The sequence below is a fragment of the Alligator mississippiensis genome, chromosome 2, assembly GCF_030867095.1.
Source record: "Alligator mississippiensis isolate rAllMis1 chromosome 2, rAllMis1, whole genome shotgun sequence".
Taxonomy (NCBI): Eukaryota; Metazoa; Chordata; order Crocodylia; family Alligatoridae; genus Alligator; species Alligator mississippiensis.
This window is the reverse complement of record NC_081825.1, coordinates 65,597,814-65,617,764: the sequence shown is the minus strand read 5'-3', so window position 1 is coordinate 65,617,764 and position 19,951 is coordinate 65,597,814. Positions and strand designations below refer to the sequence as shown.

The following is a 19,951-nucleotide window of genomic DNA, read 5'->3' as shown; positions in this document are numbered from 1 at the left end:
TGTGGCTAAGGTGTGAGCACTGACCAGCTCACCACTACAAGGGCTGAACTGGCTGTGCACATTCACAGCATTACCAGATTTTTTTCACATATACTCCAGAATATAATACATACCTCTCACATCATAGGTGATTGCTATAACCCAGGGACAAGTGGGCATCATCACCTACATCTTTTCTTTTTGTGGGTTTTTGGGGTGTCCAACAATTGATTAGGTACAGTCTGAGAACACCTGCAGGAAAAGGAACCCACAGGTGAAGAAGGTGCAGGAACATGCATTTTGTGAACCCCAGCAGGTGTTTGCCCAAGTATTCATAACTTTCAAGAGCTAGGTGGCTCTGGGCATGCCCAGGAACAATGAAATAGGCACCCCAGGTACTTTACTAGTTGAAAATTAAGGCATCTAGTGGCTTGAGGTACCTCCAAGCATAGGTGGCAGTAGTGGGGGGTTTGAGGATCTAAGTTTTTACTTCGGCATCGAATCCTTTTTGGATCTGGACTTGACTTGCTCAATGTTACAAGGAAGTTAGTGGGTAAGGAATTTATTCAGGTCTGCCAAAATGCAGACTAGCATGCTAATGACTAGACTGTCCTGCTTCTAATTTCTACCTATTGCTGTATTTTCATTGCTTTATCTGAGGGCCTTTCTGTATTTTTAGGCTGTGGCAGAAGAAGGTGTGAGTGTTCTTGTTCATTGCTCAGATGGCTGGGATAGAACAGCTCAGGTTTGCTCTGTAGCAAGCCTTCTGTTAGACCCCTATTACAGGACTCTGAAGGGATTCATGGTAAGCAAGTCTGTTTTATAGAGGATTTTATAAACATGAATAACATTATGCACTATGTTCTTTTTGCTTAAGGAAAAATAACCTTTTACTTTTAAAATAAATAAAATAGATTTTTTAAATAAAATAACCTTTTACCGTTAAGAAATAAAAAAGACTAAATTACAACTAGGTGGTCTGGCAGTGTCAGTGGTCTAAATTTTCTAAAATATCGTGTCTAAGTTTATAGAGTAATTTCATCAAAGGTTTAGACCTAGTCAGGTACATGACTATTTATGTATAAGGAAACTAGCTTTTTGCTCAGGAAGCTGTAGTAGGAGCCTTGCCATCACTTTATAGTTGGATTTAATTTTCAAAGACAGGCTGCAGTTTTGTTTATCAAATTTGGGTGCAAAGATAGATTAGCAAGGCTTGTAAAATTTAATAAAAAAAATAGATTAGTCTAAATGACATTTGAAGTACTCAAGTTAACTCTACTAAAGAAGAAAACTATTTCTTTCTGTACCTCAGGTTTTCAGTTTTATTTATTGATATCATTCTTCTGCTTGCTTTAAAAATAATGTTGACTCCCAGAGACTTGTGTGTTTTTCTTGTTATAGGTATTAATTGAAAAAGATTGGGTTTCCTTTGGTCATAAATTTAATCACAGGTAAGAGCCCTGCAAGACTGTTTAATATATACTGTTTTTCCAACATAAAATCAGATCTCTGCTGTAGTCATAACAATTTTACTTTATTGTTTCCCTTTGAAAACAACAGTATACCCAATATATGACAATATTCACTGCTTACTGTAGCCACCTGGAAAAGTAAAATACATTTTAACTATTCTTTTCCACCAAACTTCCTGAACTCTAATTTGCTATTATGTGTATAGGATGTGTGTCTACAGATTGCTTTTAGCACTGAAGCATTCATTTTGGAGAGAAAAAAATAATATGCTTGGGGGGAAATTTCTATCAATGTCAAAGGACATCTCTAGCAAATCAATGCCATTGCCTTCAGTAGGGCCAGGATTTCACTCATAAAAATGAAGGCCCTAGTTCAGAAAAGCATGCCTAGTTTAGGATAGTAGTTAAAGTAAGATACTTGCTGAAGTGCCTTTAAGGATCTGTGATCCAAACTGTTTGTAAGAAAACAATCTAAGTAAAACAGAAGAATTAGTTCAGAAACTTAAAGAGAGTATAACATAAAACTATTTAGAAAGGCTATTTTTTTGCCTCTAGCTGTGTTTTTGGCATGAAATTATTTGCTGTTTTCATGTAAAGTGGGCATACTTCCCTCGTTTTCAGCTTTTCAGTTTGTCAGTTCCTCAAAAAACATTAAAAAAAGATATAAGGTGCATAATGATCAGCAATAACTATGGTATCCTTTATGGTATTGCTATATTTTCTTTGAAGCCTATAAGTAGAATTAGCAATCTGTACCTCAGAAGAAATTATCCATATTATTTCCTACTGTCTTGGCCCATATAAACAGAATGACCAAATAAAGATATTGGGCAGAGTTTAAGATATAGCATATCCTCTTCATGATATTATATTTTATACTTTCATTTTTCTATTAATTAGGGATAACTAGCGTGAACAGCATCAGCAATACCTCATTTGATAAAGAAAATAGGTTAAAAAACCACCTGTTCACACAGTAAAATGTAGCTGTTTCCCATGGTGCCCTCCTCTGGGGGGTTCTGCAAAGGGAAGGCTAGGGCCTTGTACATGTTCCTTGGCAGAATATGCCCTAGAGATGTGCTGACTGTACACTAACTAATAGTGTTCAGTGAACTGAGAGGCTTGCAGCAGACACTGATACCAGATGCAAAGCAGTGCGGCTCTCTGCAAGCCTCCATCCAGGGATTCTCTTCATTGCTGCTAGAGATTCTCTTTTTTGCTTCATTCATGATTTGTGCCCTTTGTTTTATAGAGTTCTAGTCTTGCCTGATTTGAGAACCGTGAGGTCTGTGATTCATCCCTCACATACATAAAGGGATATTATCAAGTGTATAAACCTGTTTTTCATGCATCAGGTTATTTCTATCGTAATATCTTTTTATTATTTAGGTATGGGAATTTAGATGGTGATCCAAAGGAGATATCCCCTGTTATTGACCAGTTCATTGAGTGTGTTTGGCAGCTAATGGAACAATTCCCTTGTGCCTTTGAATTCAATGAAAGATTCCTGATCCACATACAACATCATATCTATTCCTGCCAGTTTGGTAACTTCCTTTGTAACAGCCAGAAGGAGAGACAAGAGTTGAAGTAAGACTTTCTATTCATTAACGACATAGCTGTATGTGGGTTTTACATATTTTACTTGTAAAAAATGACACACATTTAAGCCTTAATACATGCATGCTACTAAGGGCAGCAATTTAGATTTCTTACTTTCCTTTACCTGGCAATATAGTTGAAAAGAAAGTGTTGGGTTTCTGCAATGTAAGGTAAATGACAGTGACACAAACATGAGTGTTCAGTGAGAAATGACACAAACATATTTTGATGAAGTGGCCACAACTTTATTACACTGTAAATAACTTGAAATGAAAAGTGAAAGGGGAAGTTGTTGGTTACAGCTGTGGCTGAGTCACTGTGGTGAGGATCATCAGCTTGCTTTGTCAGACCCAATCTTTGGATACCACATGCTTCTGAGTCAGCTGGGTCTGAGCAGTGTTCAATTTTGCCTTCAGGCATATTCTCGGGGAACAGAACATATTCTCTGGCACCTCCCTGGGACATAGAACTCTACTAGCCAGCTGTCCCAGCCTCCTAAGCCATGTCAAACCTCCCAGTCTCTCTAAAAGCTAGCCATGCTTTCTCCTCCAAGGTAATCCAGCTTCATTTAACTCTACAAGAATGTGGGGCAAGTAAAGTAAGAAATACAGGCTCTCTGTGCAGCAACTTCTTAACTACACATACACTTTTTCTTTGTATAAAGGCCTTCTGACTCCTCAGTTGTGTCAGGTACATCTATTCCCTGCTTTTCTATCCCACCTGGTTCATATTGGCAGTAGGGAGAAAAGAATGCTGAAGCCACTGTGGGCTGTTGCCATCTCTCCTTTCTTTTAGGCTGTAGACAGCCATTCATCCGTAGCACTACAAAGTGCCACACTACTTTTTGCACTTGAAATATATAGTGCTGTGGCAGAGCATACAGATATTCCAGCCCTCAGACTGCAGAGTTATAGTCACGTCAAAGGCTTGTTTCCTAGCCAGGGAATGATAGGGGGCTGTTCCTTTGCTACCCTTGCCCCATGGCATTGGGGCTGTCTCCACAAGGATATCAGCTGGAGGAAGTATTGGTACAAAGGCACCCCTGGCCATTGGTGGGGGTGATGGGTCATGCTCTTCACCCCTGCCACCTCTGTGGGTAGCTGGAGGCTATGCTTGACCTCCATAGATGCAGCCCTGTCCCAGGCTGTGGCAACAGCTGTCAAAGATAGCCACCCATAGAGGGAAGAGAGCATGCTGGGAGCTTCCAGCAGGGGAGAGGACTGACTCCTGGCACTAGGTCCACTCCTGGAGCAGTGGCGGTCAAAGACAGCCCCCTAGCTTGGGGTGGCAGTAGCTGTTCCTGCCAGTGCTGCTGCTGCTGTGAGAGCACAGGCAACAACTTGCACACTGGTGACAGTGGTGGCAGTGCCTTGAGGGCACTGACTCTTACTGATATTCTCATTGGCAGCAGGGTGCCAGCATGACTCTCTGGCAGCTCACTGTGGGTGGGTGCCCTGCTGGAGGAGGGAAGCAGGGATAGCAAAGCATTGTAGGATGCTGGGAGTACTAGAGATCTCTGTAAAATTACATCCGACTAAACAGACATTATATATGACAACGTAGCCTTACTGAGAAGTTCTGGTTTCAAACAGGTATTTTTCTATAGTACTCACGCCATGTTTGTAGCCCTACAGACCACTTAGACACCTGCATGTTCACATTTTGCAGCACTACAAGGGCTTTTGTTGTGCTACAAGCGTAATAGCTGTCACAGTGTTAGAGCTGTCCAAGTCTAGACCTGGTAAGGACCTAGCCTACTCAAACTGAAAGCCCTCACAAATCTTTCCATGCCAAGATCTACTGAATGAGAGACCCATGTATCTTGACATGACAGATGGCCAGAGGATGCCAGAGACCTGAAGTCACATCAGCAGAATCAACATGCCTGTCATCCCAGTTTACCAGAAAGAACTGTAATGCATGGTGATCAGGCAGGTTGACAGCTAGTTTGCAGGAAAAGGTTTGGAGCCCTGCAAGGCTTGAGACTCAGCTGCTTGCACATCGATTCTACCTCTAACAAGAAAATCGAATCCTGCCTTGAGGAAGAAAACTGTCCAGAGTTGCAGTCTTGCAAATAACAAATTGTGCACTGATACAACACCTGCATTCCTGTTCCAGGTGGGCTGTAGCCCTGGCAGTCCACAACTGTTTCAATTTCAGATGTTATCCACACAAACTAAAAAACCCTCAAAGGTGCAATTACCATTCCAACACCACAGAAGAGAGTCGAATTGAGCTCTCCTTGTAACCAAATGGGGGATGAGGGCTCTGCTGAAAACTAGTCATTCCTTCTGTAAAAGAAAGGCCATCATTACTGGTTTTAGTGCCACTGGTCTCTCTGTGGCTGTGTCATCTGGTGCCAGCTTCAGTGGTCAGTACATTTTCATGGGGCTGAAATTTGTTCATGATTTAGAAGCCCTGAATAACAGCTGTATTGGAAAGGCTTAATTACTGAAGGAGAAGCCAGAGGTGGCAGGGGGAGGGGGGCCACACAGAAATATCTGTACATCAGTCCCATGTAGCCCAGCAAGGCCTTGCAGTGAGGGTTACAGGGGCTGGCACATGGGAGGAACCATGAGGTCCATTACCATGCAGTCAGTGGCCTCAACACCACAGAATTAATACAGAGGGTTTGTTGCTGCTATTCCATCTGACAGAAACCATGCTAATGTACCCTGAAATGAAGATTGCATTTTATATGTCTAACCCCCTTGCTCCTACATGTCAACTACTCTGGCTTTATGGTGGTACAATGGATTTCGTCCTTTACATTGAATGAAGGAAATCAGGCTTCTGCATCTATCATTTACGTTGTTTTCTGTAAAGCTACTTTCTAATAGGTAGCAAACAGCACTAAAATATTTTCCCTGATCTCTGTGCCCCCCTCTCCCCTGACCCAGCTGAAGAGCAGTTATACATTCTTCCTTTAAATTATTTCCCAGAATTCAAGAACGAACATACTCACTTTGGGCTCATTTGTGGAAGAATCGAGTGGATTACATGAATCCTCTCTACAGAGCAGACCATGGTCAAACCCAGGAGACTCTCCACCCACAGACAGCCCCATGCAACTTCTTGTATAAGTAAGTGAGTTCCTTTCCTGACTGTCACTGTGAACAAGATGCTGCTAGCGGGATTTATCAGAACAAAATGCCACCACTCATCTTACAGTCTGGGATATTGATTAATTAAATGGTAAGGAAGACAGTGGAAAGACTTAATTCCAGACAGGGCCTCTACAGTGTTTCACAACATCAGATTAGTCCCAAAAGAAGCTTATGTCTAAGGTTGTGCTGTGTTTATATCCCAATTATGTGGTTAGTCACTTGTTTCACTGGGCTCTTTCAATTCTATTCTAGTCTCTTTGGTACTGATTCCAGGGTTTTTTTTTAAATGTGTGCTTGGTACCCAGAATCAGTCCACGTCAGAGGTGAAGAAAGGGTTTTGGTCATAGGGTTTAATTTACACACAATAAAATAAATGCTAAATTAATACGCAAGTAAGACAGACTCTCTTTCCACCTTCATTGACATGTTTTAGCTCTGATATTATACAGAGTAGCTTCGCCCTCATGTGAGTAATCACATCGGCTTTGGGACTGTTTGTGCCTATAAGGATTTATAGGATTAAATCTTCCACATTAATAAATATAGGGGGAGCGTGTGACTGAAATACTATAGCACTGGGGGAAAAAATAAACCACTTAGTCTGCAAAATCTCCTAACAGCTCTGCCAGCCACTTGGCTAGACAGCTGAATGCTGAATACAAGCCTGACTGTTACTTAACCTGTCTACTGAGCTCCTTATGTATGTAAAGACAGGCTCTGGCCATGGTTCAACTGGAAAACAAGGGACGAGTACTACTATCTAAGCTCTCCAAATATGCTTATGATTTGGAGCTGATTTTTCATTTGCACATGAATGGGAACAGTTATTTGAACTAAGACCCACAACATCAAGTTGTGTGAGACCAGACAGACAGGCAGCGTGGCTCTGGAGTAAGTAGAAAGAAACTGAGTCCTAAGGGGTTTGGGTTTATTTTGGTCCTGTTATTTTTTATTTTTTGTTTGAACTGAATTGCACTGAGGTGCGCAGATTAGTAATACCTGAGTACTGCGAAGATTTCACAATTGGGACTCTCTTGAGGCTCTGCTTCTGGAAAACATTTATTGTAGGCTTGAATTCATACCTACTTAAGGAAATCACACAAGCATGTTCTTAACTTTAAGCATCCTACAGTATATTCACATGGCACTTAACTAAGCTAAGTCAAATCCCGGAAGCAAGAGAACTGTACTGTACCGTGTCTACACTAATTACTTAACTGAACTGTAGGCATGTACCCAAGTAGTTTCCTGAATGAAGAAGGTCTGTGGATTGATCTTGAAAGTTTCAGACCAAGTGAGGAGCACTATTGGGCGCCCTGGGGCTTCAGTGAAAGTTGCCATGCTCTGCATCTCTCATGATCAAGTTCTGTGACTTATACAGTGGCAACTTGAGAAGAAATAATAAAAAAGGCCCTGTTATACCTGGGTAATGAATGTGGCAGGTCCCTTTAGTCTGTAGGGCACTACATAGAATGCCTCATGAAAACATTGAGCTATAACCATGCTAGCATATGTTTAATGTTTAGGACCAATTTCAGAAGAAGAGTAAGTGGGAACAACTTCATTGATTTCAACTTCCTTATAAAGCACTTCACAGCATAACCAACAGAATACAACCTAACCATTCTGGATATACTTTTGACTAATCCTGTTAACACTTTTATTCTAAATGTGATTTTTCAAAACACCATAACTTGAAAATGACGTTCCTGGCAAGACAAGTAAAAATTGGGAGGGAAGAGGCTGATCCTTTCCTTGCATGAGACAGGAAAATCTCAGTATGGCTAGGTCAGTGGGAATTTATGGGAGGTAGGTTGGAAATTGGACAATATTGGAAAGCTTGCTTTAGCCTTTATTGTGTTGGAGCTACCACTTCCTTAGATACAGAACAAATACATAATTCAACTTAAATTATGCATTCATTGTGACCAGACATATATTCCTGTGGAGAATAAATACAATCAGCTAAGAGTCTTTTAAAAATCTAACTAGAGGGATTTCTGCATTCAGAACAAGTAAAGTCACAGCTGTGTTGGTCTAAGTTAGAAGGCTGGCAACTTTTAAAAAGCTGCAGGCTGGAATAACCCAGCTCTAGTTCAGTGTGGACCAAATTGGCTTCAATGGCATGACAGTGGTGAGGACCTTTGCCTGTAGCACACTTGCATCACCACTACTTCCCCAAGCCCCTCGAAGTCTGGCTATAGCACAGGCTCAACTTCCAGCCGGTAGGGAGCTCCACTGGAGTTGGGCAGCTGGAAGCTGCATCTTCCCCATGGCACCCACTCCTCTACCTCCCAGCTGCAGCACAGCTCCCCACTGGCTAGAAGCTACACCTGTGTTGTAGCCAGGGACCGGGGAGCTAGAGGAAGCAGCAGTATGGATGCAGCTTCTAGCTACCCAGCTGCTTGTTTCCTGGCCCTTGCGCAGGCACAGGCAAAGCCCACTGGCTCTGTGGGCTGGATCCGGTGGCTCCACAGGCTGTCTGCTGCTTAGCCCTGATTTAAGTGAATGGGACGATGGGGTGAAAAGCAACCTATTAAAATTCGCTGATGATACCAAATTCTGGGGTGAGTTGGGCATGCTAGCAGGGAGGGAAAGACTGCAGAAAGACTTGGACAGGTTGCAAGGGTGGGCTAACAAAAACAGAACGCGTTTCAATACGGACAAGTGCAGGGTGCTGCACTTGGGCAGTAGTAACCGGCAACACACTTATAAGATGGGAAACTCCTTGAGAGCATGGAGGCAGAAAGGGATCTTGGAGTCATCATTGACTCCAAGATGAACATGGGCCGACAACGCAAGGTCACGGTCAGCAGGGCTAACCGGACCCTATCGTGCATCCACAGGTGCATCTCAAGTAGGGCCAAGGAGGTGATCCTCCTTCTCTAGGCGACACTGGTCAGGCCGCAGCTGGAGTACTGTGTCCAGTTCTGGGCACCCCACTTCAAGAGGGATGTGGACAACATTGAGAGGGTCCAGAGGAGGGCCACCCGCATGATCCGGGGACAGCAGGGCAGACAGACCCTACAATGAGAGGCTACGGGACCTGAACCTGTTCAGCCTTCACAAGAGATAACAAGAAATAACAGCCACAAGTTGTTGGAGAGTAGGTTCAGATTAGACATCCGTAGGAACTACTTTACTGTTAGGGCGGCTAGGATCTGGAACCAACTTCCAAGGGAAGTGGTGCTGGCTCCTACTCTGGGGGTCTTTAAGAAGCGGCTCGATGCCTACCTGGCTGGGGTCACTTGAGCCCAGTTTCTCTCCTGCCCAGGCAGGGGGTCGGACTTGAAGATCTGCAAGGTCCCTTCCGACCCTACTTCTATGATTCTATGAAGTCAAAAGTAACTGGACCTTTCATAAAACTGGCACAAAATTAATAATTATTATAATACAATTTTTAGTCCACAGATTTACACTATTATGAATCTTTTTATTATGTTAGCCATGTGATATATAGTACTTGAAAAACTAGAGGGAGAGTCTGTACTTAAATGAACATGATAGTGTGTTCGTTGCTCATATATGTCTAAGACTGCAAAGATCTGTGTTTTGCATAAGGCTGTGATTTCCTCACAAGGTTTATGAAGTTGCTGAGCCTCTGCTATTGATTCTCAGGTTCTGGAGTGGGATGTATAATCGCTTTGAAAAGGGAATGCATCCGCGGCAGTCAGTTATAGATTATCTGATGGCAGTGAAAGAAGAAACTCAGCAGTTAGAAGAGGAACTGGAAGTCTTAGAAGAGGTAAGAGATACTTGGTCTCATTATCCCAGGCTTAAAGCTAAGAAATAACCAAAAAAACTTTGCTAGATTTACATAGAGCAGAGGTTTTCACCCTTTTTTGACTCGAGACAGCCCTTGATGAACTCAAGGAACCCCTCAATACAGTCAAGGCACCCTGTGGAAAATGCCAGCTCCTCGTTTTCACTCTTTGACTACAGAAAAATACTAGAGCAATTCTTCTGTGGCAAATAACTCAGAAAGATCACAAGTCAGGATGCTTTTAACATTGGGGATTCCTATTTTATCTTGTGAATGGTGTTGGCACACTTAACGGTGCTAACATTGTGTGGCACCCCACAGCATCCTTGGAAGACTCTCAAAGCACCTCAGGGCACTGTGGCAGCCTGGTAGAGAATCACTGGTTTAGGGTGTGATAGCATCCCCCTGTCTGCTGTCATCCCCTGTCTGCTGTCTGCATCCCCTGTCTGCGCTCTTCAATCACAGATGGAGCCTCAGCCCAGGCATCCTTCCTGCTTCCATTGATGTCAATGAGAATTTTATTTGCCTTTTGATATCTTTGTCTTTTTAGAATGAAAATTTGCCTTTGTCCTTGCCCATACCACCACATAGCCTTGATAGGTGTTTCATATACTTCTAGAGCCTGCAAAGCATAGACACCAATTTTATCTATGCTTTATGTAACCCCACTGAAGTAAGTGGGAGAATTGTCAGATAAATAGGGTTGCAAAGGGCTTATATTAATTTTAATCCTAAATTTTTATACAGTGCCCATGGCACAATACAGTCCAATTCCGCTCATAACTCACATTGTCTCTCTTCTTTCAGAGACTATCAAATCTTAAAAAAGTGCAGGTAAATAATAATAAAGTAAAGAATATGCAACAAGACCGGAACAAAGCACTACGGCTCTCTGCCTCTAACAACAGCATAGCTAATACTCCCCAGGAGTACAGTAACAATCTGAAGTCATTCCCATCCCGGAGCCCCTCTCAAGGGGATGAAGAAGACTCAGCCCTGATTCTGACACAGGACAACCTGAAAAGCTCTGATCCTGATCTCTCAGCCACCAGCGATCAGGAATCAGGTGTGGAGGACTTAAACTGCCGGTCACCAAGTGGTGGTTGCCTGCCCAGTGAAGACAGTGGCAAGGATCCAGATTCAGATGAAGCTGTGTTTCTCACCGCCTGAAATGACTTTTCAGCAGAGGAAGAATTGGGGCCATCTCTGAACTTCTAAAGAAATCCAAAGAAAGGGAGCCATGCAAGTGTGTTTAAAGGCAGAACAAGCACTTATCACTATTGTCTTATCATAGTTAATCAAGAAAGGTAAAGCTCTGCTATTACGAACATTCATTCATTCAAGCCACTTGTGGTTGCATCTTTTAACTTTAAAAGCCATACAGAATTATTCTTTTATTTTTATTTTAAAAATGCTATTTTTTTTAATTTCCATGATTACTTCTTTTCCAAGACTCACAGTAAAGTGTGTTCCTATGAAAAAGGCCAGAGAGATATCAACGTTATAAGTACTACCGAGTCATCCACATTTGTGGTCTTGAGTATTTTTGCCTTCAGGGAGTTTGTGCGCATTTTTTTAAATTATTAACTTTTTTTTCCCTTTGATGTGTTCACATTAACAATTGTTTTAAACATTTTCCTATGAAAACCTACTGGGGCAAAGTAAAGGTAAACTTGAAACCAAATAAACGAGATCAGCTAAATAGGGACTGGATCCTACTACAGTCAAGGGCACTCACCCACGAGCACGTGGAGTTACTGAACTAGGAAAGTTCTGTTTTTGCACGCTGGTGAGCAAAAGTTTCTGTGGGTAAAACTGGAAGAATATAAATATAAATGCACAATCTTTTTCATAAAGCATGATGAATGTCACTAATTCCTTTTCATTTCTATTTTGTTTTATTGTATTTAAATTATACTTCTTTATAAATCCTTGGGAAGCAGGTACAAATGTGTAACCTTGCCTACTTTTAAAGAGCAAATGTTAAATTTTTCAAGAGCACCCAAGTCCTACTGACTTAATGAGACCTGGGGGAAAAAAAAGTATCAAAACTAATTAGATGCCTAATACCCAGTGATTTGTAATAGGAGTTAGGTACCCAGCTAGCTCAGAAGATTTGGGCCTAGATTACTTTTGAAATTAAGGATTTTCAGATGCATTTTATACCCAAAGTTCAGGCTTTACAAAGAATTTCTTTCTAAATCCCAGCATGTGATCCCAAATGTGAAAACACATTTTTATCTGCCTATTTCCTTTCCCTTACAGTGAAGGTAATAGGCTTCAGACCAACCTGAAGCATGGGCGCCACAGGCAGCCTCTGTGTACAGCACATGGCAGACTGGAGAGGGAGAAGAAAATGAAGTAGCAGATAAGGCAGGGAGTACAGGAAAGGAAGCAGAGCAGCAGATTAGGCATTGGAAGGGGGGAGTGACAGGTGGGGAGGATGCAGAGTTAATTTGTGGCACACCTGCCAAAAAGGTTGGCCCCCACCGCCTGACAGTATTTTACAATCCAAAAATTACAGCATGCGATTTTTCATTATGTCCTTGCACTAAATGACATTGACTAGAACTTCGTAAAAAACAGATGAAAATGAGAAATTAATTTTGTTGACTGAAATAGGAAAAAAAAAATGCTAAACACATTGAGTTGTGATTTTTAGAGTTACTATGTGCTTTTATATTACAACATATATTGTTGAGCCATTTTAAAATACAATTTATTTACATCTCATCTCATCTTCTTGAAGAAACTTTGGATTGAACTACCATTGATCATAACATGGTAGATAAGTTTACTTTAGTTATATTTCTTGTTAATCTGTTAAGAATTTTTATAGTTAAATTACATATCTGTCCCTAAATTTGGAAGTTTGTTAAGAAATTACTATTAAATGTAGTTTGCTTTTGCTAGATAGAAGTTTTTCTTTCCAGTCTAAGAAACTGTTTGGGTAAAGGGAACAGATAAATTCCAGCACTGATAATATTCTCATTGGGGAGCTTCCATAGTTGGAATATGGATTTGAATCTTAATGGAAGGATTTATTTTAGCATTATATTGGACAACCCAGATCTTCAACCTGAACAAAAGATTGGGGCTCAACTGAGGTAAATGAAGGGATAACTATTTATACTTAGCTGAGAATTTAGCCCTGTGCATTTTTAAAGGTTATGCTTTTTTAATAAAAGAACACCCCAATTTTAATTGTAATTTTAAAAAGTGTATTTCATATTTTGGACATAGCCTGTACAAATTATATTAAAAGGAGATTTTGAATGGGTTTTCTTTAAGAAAATAAATATATACTGTATACAGCTAGCAGTGAAAACAGGTCAAATACATTCTGCCTAAATATAAAAGAATGAGTTTGATTGCTGCAATATTGTCAATAAGTTAAAATGTGAAGTTGTACATTGTTATTATTGTGTGCAATTACATATGCCTAGAAATAGATGCAAAATGAAAAAGCTATCTTCCTGTCACTCAACAAACTATTGTAACAACCTTTAAAATTAAAATATTGGTATTTTAGACACCAGTCATTACTGAGCAGTTCCCAGTTGCATACCTTTCAGGCCCTGAAATTTTGGTGTGGCCTCTCGTTTATGTTGTAACGTTATGTATTGTGGCATTATACTAGTCTCATACAAAATACTTCAGAAATAAATACTTAAGCTCCACAGAATGTTATTTCATATTACTGCATTGGAGGCACTTGCTCTCTCAACTTGGTAATATAATTTTAGGATATTCCAAAGATTTATAATTTGGAAGAGGGGTAACCAACCTCTGGCACAGGCAGCCTCAGTATGTGGCATGTAGCAGATGGGGGATGTAGCGGAAAGCAAAGTAGCAGATAGGGGAGTATAGGGCTGGGAGCAGCAAGCAGAGCAGATCATGTAGGGAAGGGGTGGAAGTGGCATTGGGGAGAAGGGGTGGAGGTATGGGGCTAATTTGTGACACACTGGATAATTTGTGACTGGATGATCTTCATCTGAGAGTGCTGAAGGATCTGGCTTAAGTCATTGCAGAACCCCTGGCGAAACTCTTCCACAACTCGTGGTGCTCTGGAAAAGTTCCTGAGAACTGGAAGAGGGCCAGTGTTGTGCCCATCCACAAGAAGGGTAGGAGGGAGGACCTGGGTAACTATAAGCCAGTCAACCTAACTTCCATCCTAGGGAAAATCCTAGAAAAGTTCATCAAGGAATCTATCTGCAATAAGCTTACAGAAGGTAAGATTCTGAATGACAGCCAGCATAGCTTAGTTGCGGGCAGGTCTTGCCTTACCAACCTCATCTCCTTCTATGACCAGGTAACTTGCCACCTGGACACAAGAGCAGGTTGACATTGTATACCTTGACTTACAAAAGGCCTTTGATCTAGTACCCCATAATGTCCTTGTGAGAAAATGGTAGGATTGTGAGCTTAACTCCAAGACAGCCAGGTGGGTGAGAAACTGGCTGCAGGATAGGACCCAGAGTCGTAGTAAACAGATGTGTCATTCTGACAAGAAGTGGGCAGTGGTGTCCTGCAGGGGTCAGTGCTTGGTCCAGTACTTTTCAACATCTTCATTAATGATTTGGATATGGGGGCAAAATACTCACTGGCCAAGTTCACAGACAACAGGAAGTTATGCAGAAGCATTGTCATGCTTGCAGATAGGCTACAGACACAGGTGGACCTCGACAGGCTAGCAAGTTGGGCAGATCAGAATCTGATCAAGTTCAACGTCGAGAAATGTAAAGTGCTCCACCTTGGGATGAGCAACCCCCAACACACATACAGGCTTGGCAGCACCAAACTGACTAGCACCACAAACGAAAGGGACCTGATGGTAAAAATAGACCACAGTACGAATGAGCCAGCAGTGCAATGTTGTAGCCAGTAGGGCAAATAATACTCTGGCATGCATCAATTGATGCATCTCCAGCAAAAGCAAGGTGGTGATTCTTCTGCTCTACTCAGCACTGGTGAGACTGCAGCTGGAGTACTGCATCCAATTCTGGGCACCACACTTTAACAAGGTCATGGAAAAGCTCGTGAGTCCAAAGAAGAGCCACCTGTATGATCAGTCTTGCGTGGCAAACCATACAAGGAAAGGCTAAGGGATCTGGGACACTTCACCCTGAAGAAAAGGCAGCTGAGAGGGGACCTGGGAGCAGCTTACCGCTACACTAGGGGAGTACATCAAGGGCTCAGTGAACAACTGTTCACCAGAGCACCTGAGGGGAAAACCAGGAGTAATGCCCACAAATTCCTGGAAGATAGATTCAGGCTCAATATTAGGAAAAACTTCACAGTCAGGGTGTCCAGGTGCAATCACCTACCCTGGAAATCTTTAAGAGGAGACTGGACAGTCACCTTGCTGGGGTCACCTGACCGCAGTTGTCTTTCCTGCTTGGGCAGGGGGATGGACCTGATGATCTTCTGAGATGCCTTCTGGCCTTACAATCTATGAAACCCGTCAAAAACTTTGGCTCCCTTATTTGGAACAAGGTGTTTTTACCTTCTCCTTTTATTAGCTTTCTTTCTCCAGGAAAAAAGGCATGAAAAGGAGTCAACTTCTACAGAAAGTGTTAGACCCTGCTCTAAGTCCTATTTATTCCCTCAGAATGCACCATAATGGGAAATAAGATGCAGGGGCATGACAAACTAAATAAAGGGAGAAAAATTCTAAAGTTAAATTATTTATGCTGCCCGATCGCTACAAGGACCAAATTATAATGCCATTGACTTCAACGGGATCAGGAATTCCCTGAGTTAAGAAAAAAATATCCCCTTCAAAATGGACATTACAGATTGGCCAAATTTGTACAAGGATTTTCTACACACAGGAACAGGTGGAAGCTGTATGGGATCATAGAAAATTAGGGTTGGATGGGACCTCAGGAGATCATGTAGTCCAACCCACTGGTCAAAGCAGGACCAGCCCCAACTAGGATCATTCCAGCCAGGGCTTTGTTCAATCGAGTCTTAAAAACCTGCAAGAACTCCACCACCTCTCTAGGTAACCTGTTCCAGTGCTTTACCACCCTCCTAGTGAGAGTTTTTTCCTAAAATCCAACCTAAACTTGCCTTGCTGCAACTTGAGACCATTGCTCCTGGTTCTGTACTGTCACAATTAAGAACAGTCAAGCTTCATCCTCCTTGTAACTACCCTTTAAATAGTTAAAGGCTGCTAATCAAATCCCCCCTCAGTCTTCTCTTCTGCAGACTAAATAAGCACAGTTCCCTCAGTCTCTCCTTGTAAGTAGTGTGTCCTAACCCCCTAACCATTTTTGTTGCCCTCCACTGGACTCTCTCCAACTTGTCCACATCCTTTTCATAGTGGGGACCCCAAAACTGGACATAGTACTCCAGATGTGGCCTCACCAGTGCAGAAGAGAGGAGAATAATTACTTCTCTCAATTTGCTGGCAACACTCCTACTAATGCAGCCTGGTATGCTGTTAGAGTCTTCTTGGCAACAAGGGCACACTGTTGACTCATATTCAGCTTATTATCCATTATAACCTCCAGGTCCTGTTATATAGAGCTGCTGCTTAGCCAGTTGGTCCCAAACTTGTAGTGGTGCAGGGGATTGTTCCATCCTAAGTCCAGGACTTTGTACTTCTCCTTACTGAACCATGAGACTTCTTTTGGTCCAATCCTCCAATTTGCCTAGGCCACTTTGAATCCTAGCCCTACTCTCCAGAGTATCTACTATACTCCCCTGCTTGGTGTCATCTGCAAACTTGCTGAGGGTGCAATCTATCCCATCCTTCAGATTGTTAATAATGAACTGGCTGCCAACTAGAGTTTGAGACATTGATCACTACCCATTGAGCCCAACGATCCAGCTACCTTTCTATCCACCTTACAATCCATTCATCCAATCCAAACTTCCTCAGCTTGCTTGCAAGAATGCTGTGGGAGACAGTATCAGAAGTCTTACTTAAGTCAAACTACAGCATGTCCACTGCTTTCCCCACACCCAAAGCCAGTTAGCTCATCACAGAAGACAATCAGGTTGGTCAGGCATGACTTGCCCTTTGTGAATCCATGCTGACTGTTCCTGATCCCCTTTTTTCTCCTCCAAGTGCTTAGAAATAAATTCCTTGAGGACTTGCTCCCTGATTTTTCCAGTGGTTGAGGTGAGGCTGACTGGTTTGTAGTTCCCTGGATCCTCCTTCTTCCCTTTCTTAAAGATAGGCAGTATATTTTCAATTTTCCAATTGTCTAGGATAAGTGGACAAGAGGACAAGAGAAGGAATGATCTGGCACTGGTGAACTATGCAACAGTAATACAGGAGCACACAGATAGGGAGAAAAATAGATGCGTAGGGCCTGAAAGACAAGGTGAAGCAGTTTGCACAGGGTGGATCAGAGCAGGAGGAAGCATACGGGTTCAAAGGGAGGAGTCACAGAACTGTGAAAGCCAACATAACATTGCAACAGTTCTTATTAATATTGTAGTAGAACATTATTTTGAATAAAACATTAGTATTTTAATGCTGTCCAGAGACGCAAGAAGGACAGAGCAACTCAAGGCAGAAAGAAGTGGAAATCTGCCCCAAACCACTTATTCTGTTATTAGTAGTGGTCTACTCAATTTGTGATTCCACGAATTTCACAGAAACCATGAAATCCAGGATTGTCCATGAAATTGACTTCAAAAATAAAATAATACAAGCAAAATGCTGGCTCCCCAGTGGAAGCCAGCTGTCCTTGATGCCACTGTGCCCAGTCTTACAGCCTACTGGGGGCTGGGGAGAAGGCGCAACCTGCCAGGGCAGCACAAACGGCAGCAGACAAGATGGTGGCTGCCCCCTCATCCCTCCTCCCCCCACTGAGGCCTCTCCACCAGTCAGCACTAAGAGATGGGCAGCCAGCAGACAAGATGGCAGCCACCCCCTCCACCTTTTGTGGAGACCCCACTGCCAAGGGGCCAATCAGTGCCAAGGGGCAGGGCCAGCAGAACACACCAGGGAACTATCTGCAGAATTTGCTCTGTATGCCATGACCAGCCTGCAAAAATTTAGTTTCATTGTGATTTTTTCATGATGAAACTAGTTCATCCCTAGTTATTAGGATGCAAAGATTGCTTGAGGGTTAGAAATTGCTTCTCAATTCCATTTTCCTAATTACCCACCACCAATGCTTTGCAATTAGTGAGCAAGATACCAAGGAAGATAAAGGGCTGTCACTTTTTTAAAAAACAAAACAAACAAACCTTTATTCATAGTTCAACATATTACAACATGCACTATTTGCTCACAGTCATGCATAGATAAGGCTAATAACTGAACGTTAAAAATTTCCTCCCCAGGGATCTTATTCAGGTTTACTTCTGCAGCCCCGAAGCCTCAGACATATTCCTAAGTCTTAAGAGAAATATTAATGGAGCCTTTGGTAAGAATCCCCTGTTGTTTCTGACCGTTCCCTCATTTGGCTGAAGTTCAAAGCGTAAAGTCAAATTAACATTTAAACAATATCTCACGGACTGATTATAATCAAATACTATTGCTCATGGTGCTGGTGAATGTTTTTTGGCACCGTGGTCAACCTCTGCTTAAAATGAAGTAGCAAGTGAAGTGCATTAGACCCCAAACAAAAGAGGTTAAAATGGTTTCTTGTTTCAGGACAGTCACTTTCAGTTAAAAAAAAAAAAAAAAAAAATACTGCTAACCAGAATTATGAGAGACATTCCCCAAACAATCTACTTACTTCACTGCCTGATACTGGAGAAAAATCTCGTGTGTGTTACTATTATTATTATTGACTCTAGCTCTCTATTCTAAGAGTCAGCCCATGACAGAAAGTGATTTTACATTAAAAAAAAAAAAAAAAAGAAAAACAATCTTTACTATCGAGATCAGAAATAAAGACTCTAGAATATGTTATCATTAAACTGCCATAAAACAAATTAAATCAGCACCTGCAGTACAGAAAAAGTAACTAAATGAGAAACTAAATGAGACTAAAATTAACATGATAACAAATTAGCTTAGCAGTTCTGTTACCGCAAGTTACTAAAGCTGATGTTATACCAAGTGGAAAATTGTGTTAACACCTCAGAATGTACTTTGCCACACAGCAAACTTCTGGGGGTTTGCCATAGTATTCCTTGGTTTCCTAGAGTTTCTACTACAGCTTAATAACTTTTGGAACATGCACTATTACAGAAAGTACTTTCTACAAGCCTAAGAGCAGCCTTTATGCTCTAGTACACAGTGTGCATTTATTTCAAAGCAGAGTAGGAGTGAAGTTATACTTGATGATCCTGAAATACAAGACAAGTAATCAGGGGAGAATACGAGTTACTAGCGTTTCCGCAAGCCAAATCTACCTGCCTTCATCATTCAGTTGGTAAAGAACACCAGTGGTCAAGTTGACGTTTTGAGTTCAAGTGTGCATTTAAAACAGAGGGCATTTTAACTTGTTTGGAGGGCATTTGGGGGACTCGGGAGAAGCTACAGATCTTGTCACTGCGAGGAGAAAAAAGAACTTAGCAAAGTAAAAGGGAAAGGGAAGAGCAAAGGTTGGTACACCCTGGACATACTTTGCTAGTGTCAATGCTTGCCCCATAGCAGAATCCTCTCCAGCTGAGCATGGGACCACCAAAGCTAGGCAAGAGCAAAATGAAAGGCTTATGTGCACATGTTGGCAGTTTAGAGGCTGACCTGATGGGAGAGAAGTCTCCTCTTCCATATAGCATCCTTGGGCACAAAGGTGCCTGCCTTCAGACAAGTTAAGCCAGGTTTTCTTGTTTACAAAATACAAGACCATAGACTACTAGTTAGAGCACTCTCTGGAGATATGGAGGGCCAGGTTAACCATTCCTGCTTCACCTGATTCACACAGGACAGATATTTGCATACAGAATGTTCACTAGGCCCGAGAAAGACTTATCTGCTTCAGATCTGGAAACTGAGGTTCAAGCCTCTGCCCATTAAACATTTATACACAGTGCAAGAGTTCAAATGGAAAATGAGAAGGCACCAAGTCCAAAGTCTGGTGATCAGGGCACTAATCTGGGAAAGCTGGGTT

At 41.9% G+C, this 19,951-nt stretch overlaps 1 protein-coding gene across 1 annotated transcript in view; it reads left to right on the top strand.

The window, feature by feature from the left end:
- Positions 1 to 13,465, top strand: part of MTMR7 (myotubularin related protein 7) — an 84,339-nt gene extending 70,874 nt beyond the window's left edge. Inside the window, exons 9-14 of the mRNA XM_006262529.3 lie at positions 659 to 784; positions 1,381 to 1,430; positions 2,841 to 3,041; positions 5,996 to 6,136; positions 9,779 to 9,905; positions 10,731 to 13,465. Of these exons, the coding sequence (XP_006262591.1) occupies positions 659 to 784; positions 1,381 to 1,430; positions 2,841 to 3,041; positions 5,996 to 6,136; positions 9,779 to 9,905; positions 10,731 to 11,093 (1,008 nt within the window). The 3' untranslated portion in view covers positions 11,094 to 13,465. The remainder of the gene's footprint in view (positions 1 to 658; positions 785 to 1,380; positions 1,431 to 2,840; positions 3,042 to 5,995; positions 6,137 to 9,778; positions 9,906 to 10,730) is intronic.
- Positions 13,466 to 19,951: the final 6,486 nt, after the last annotated feature.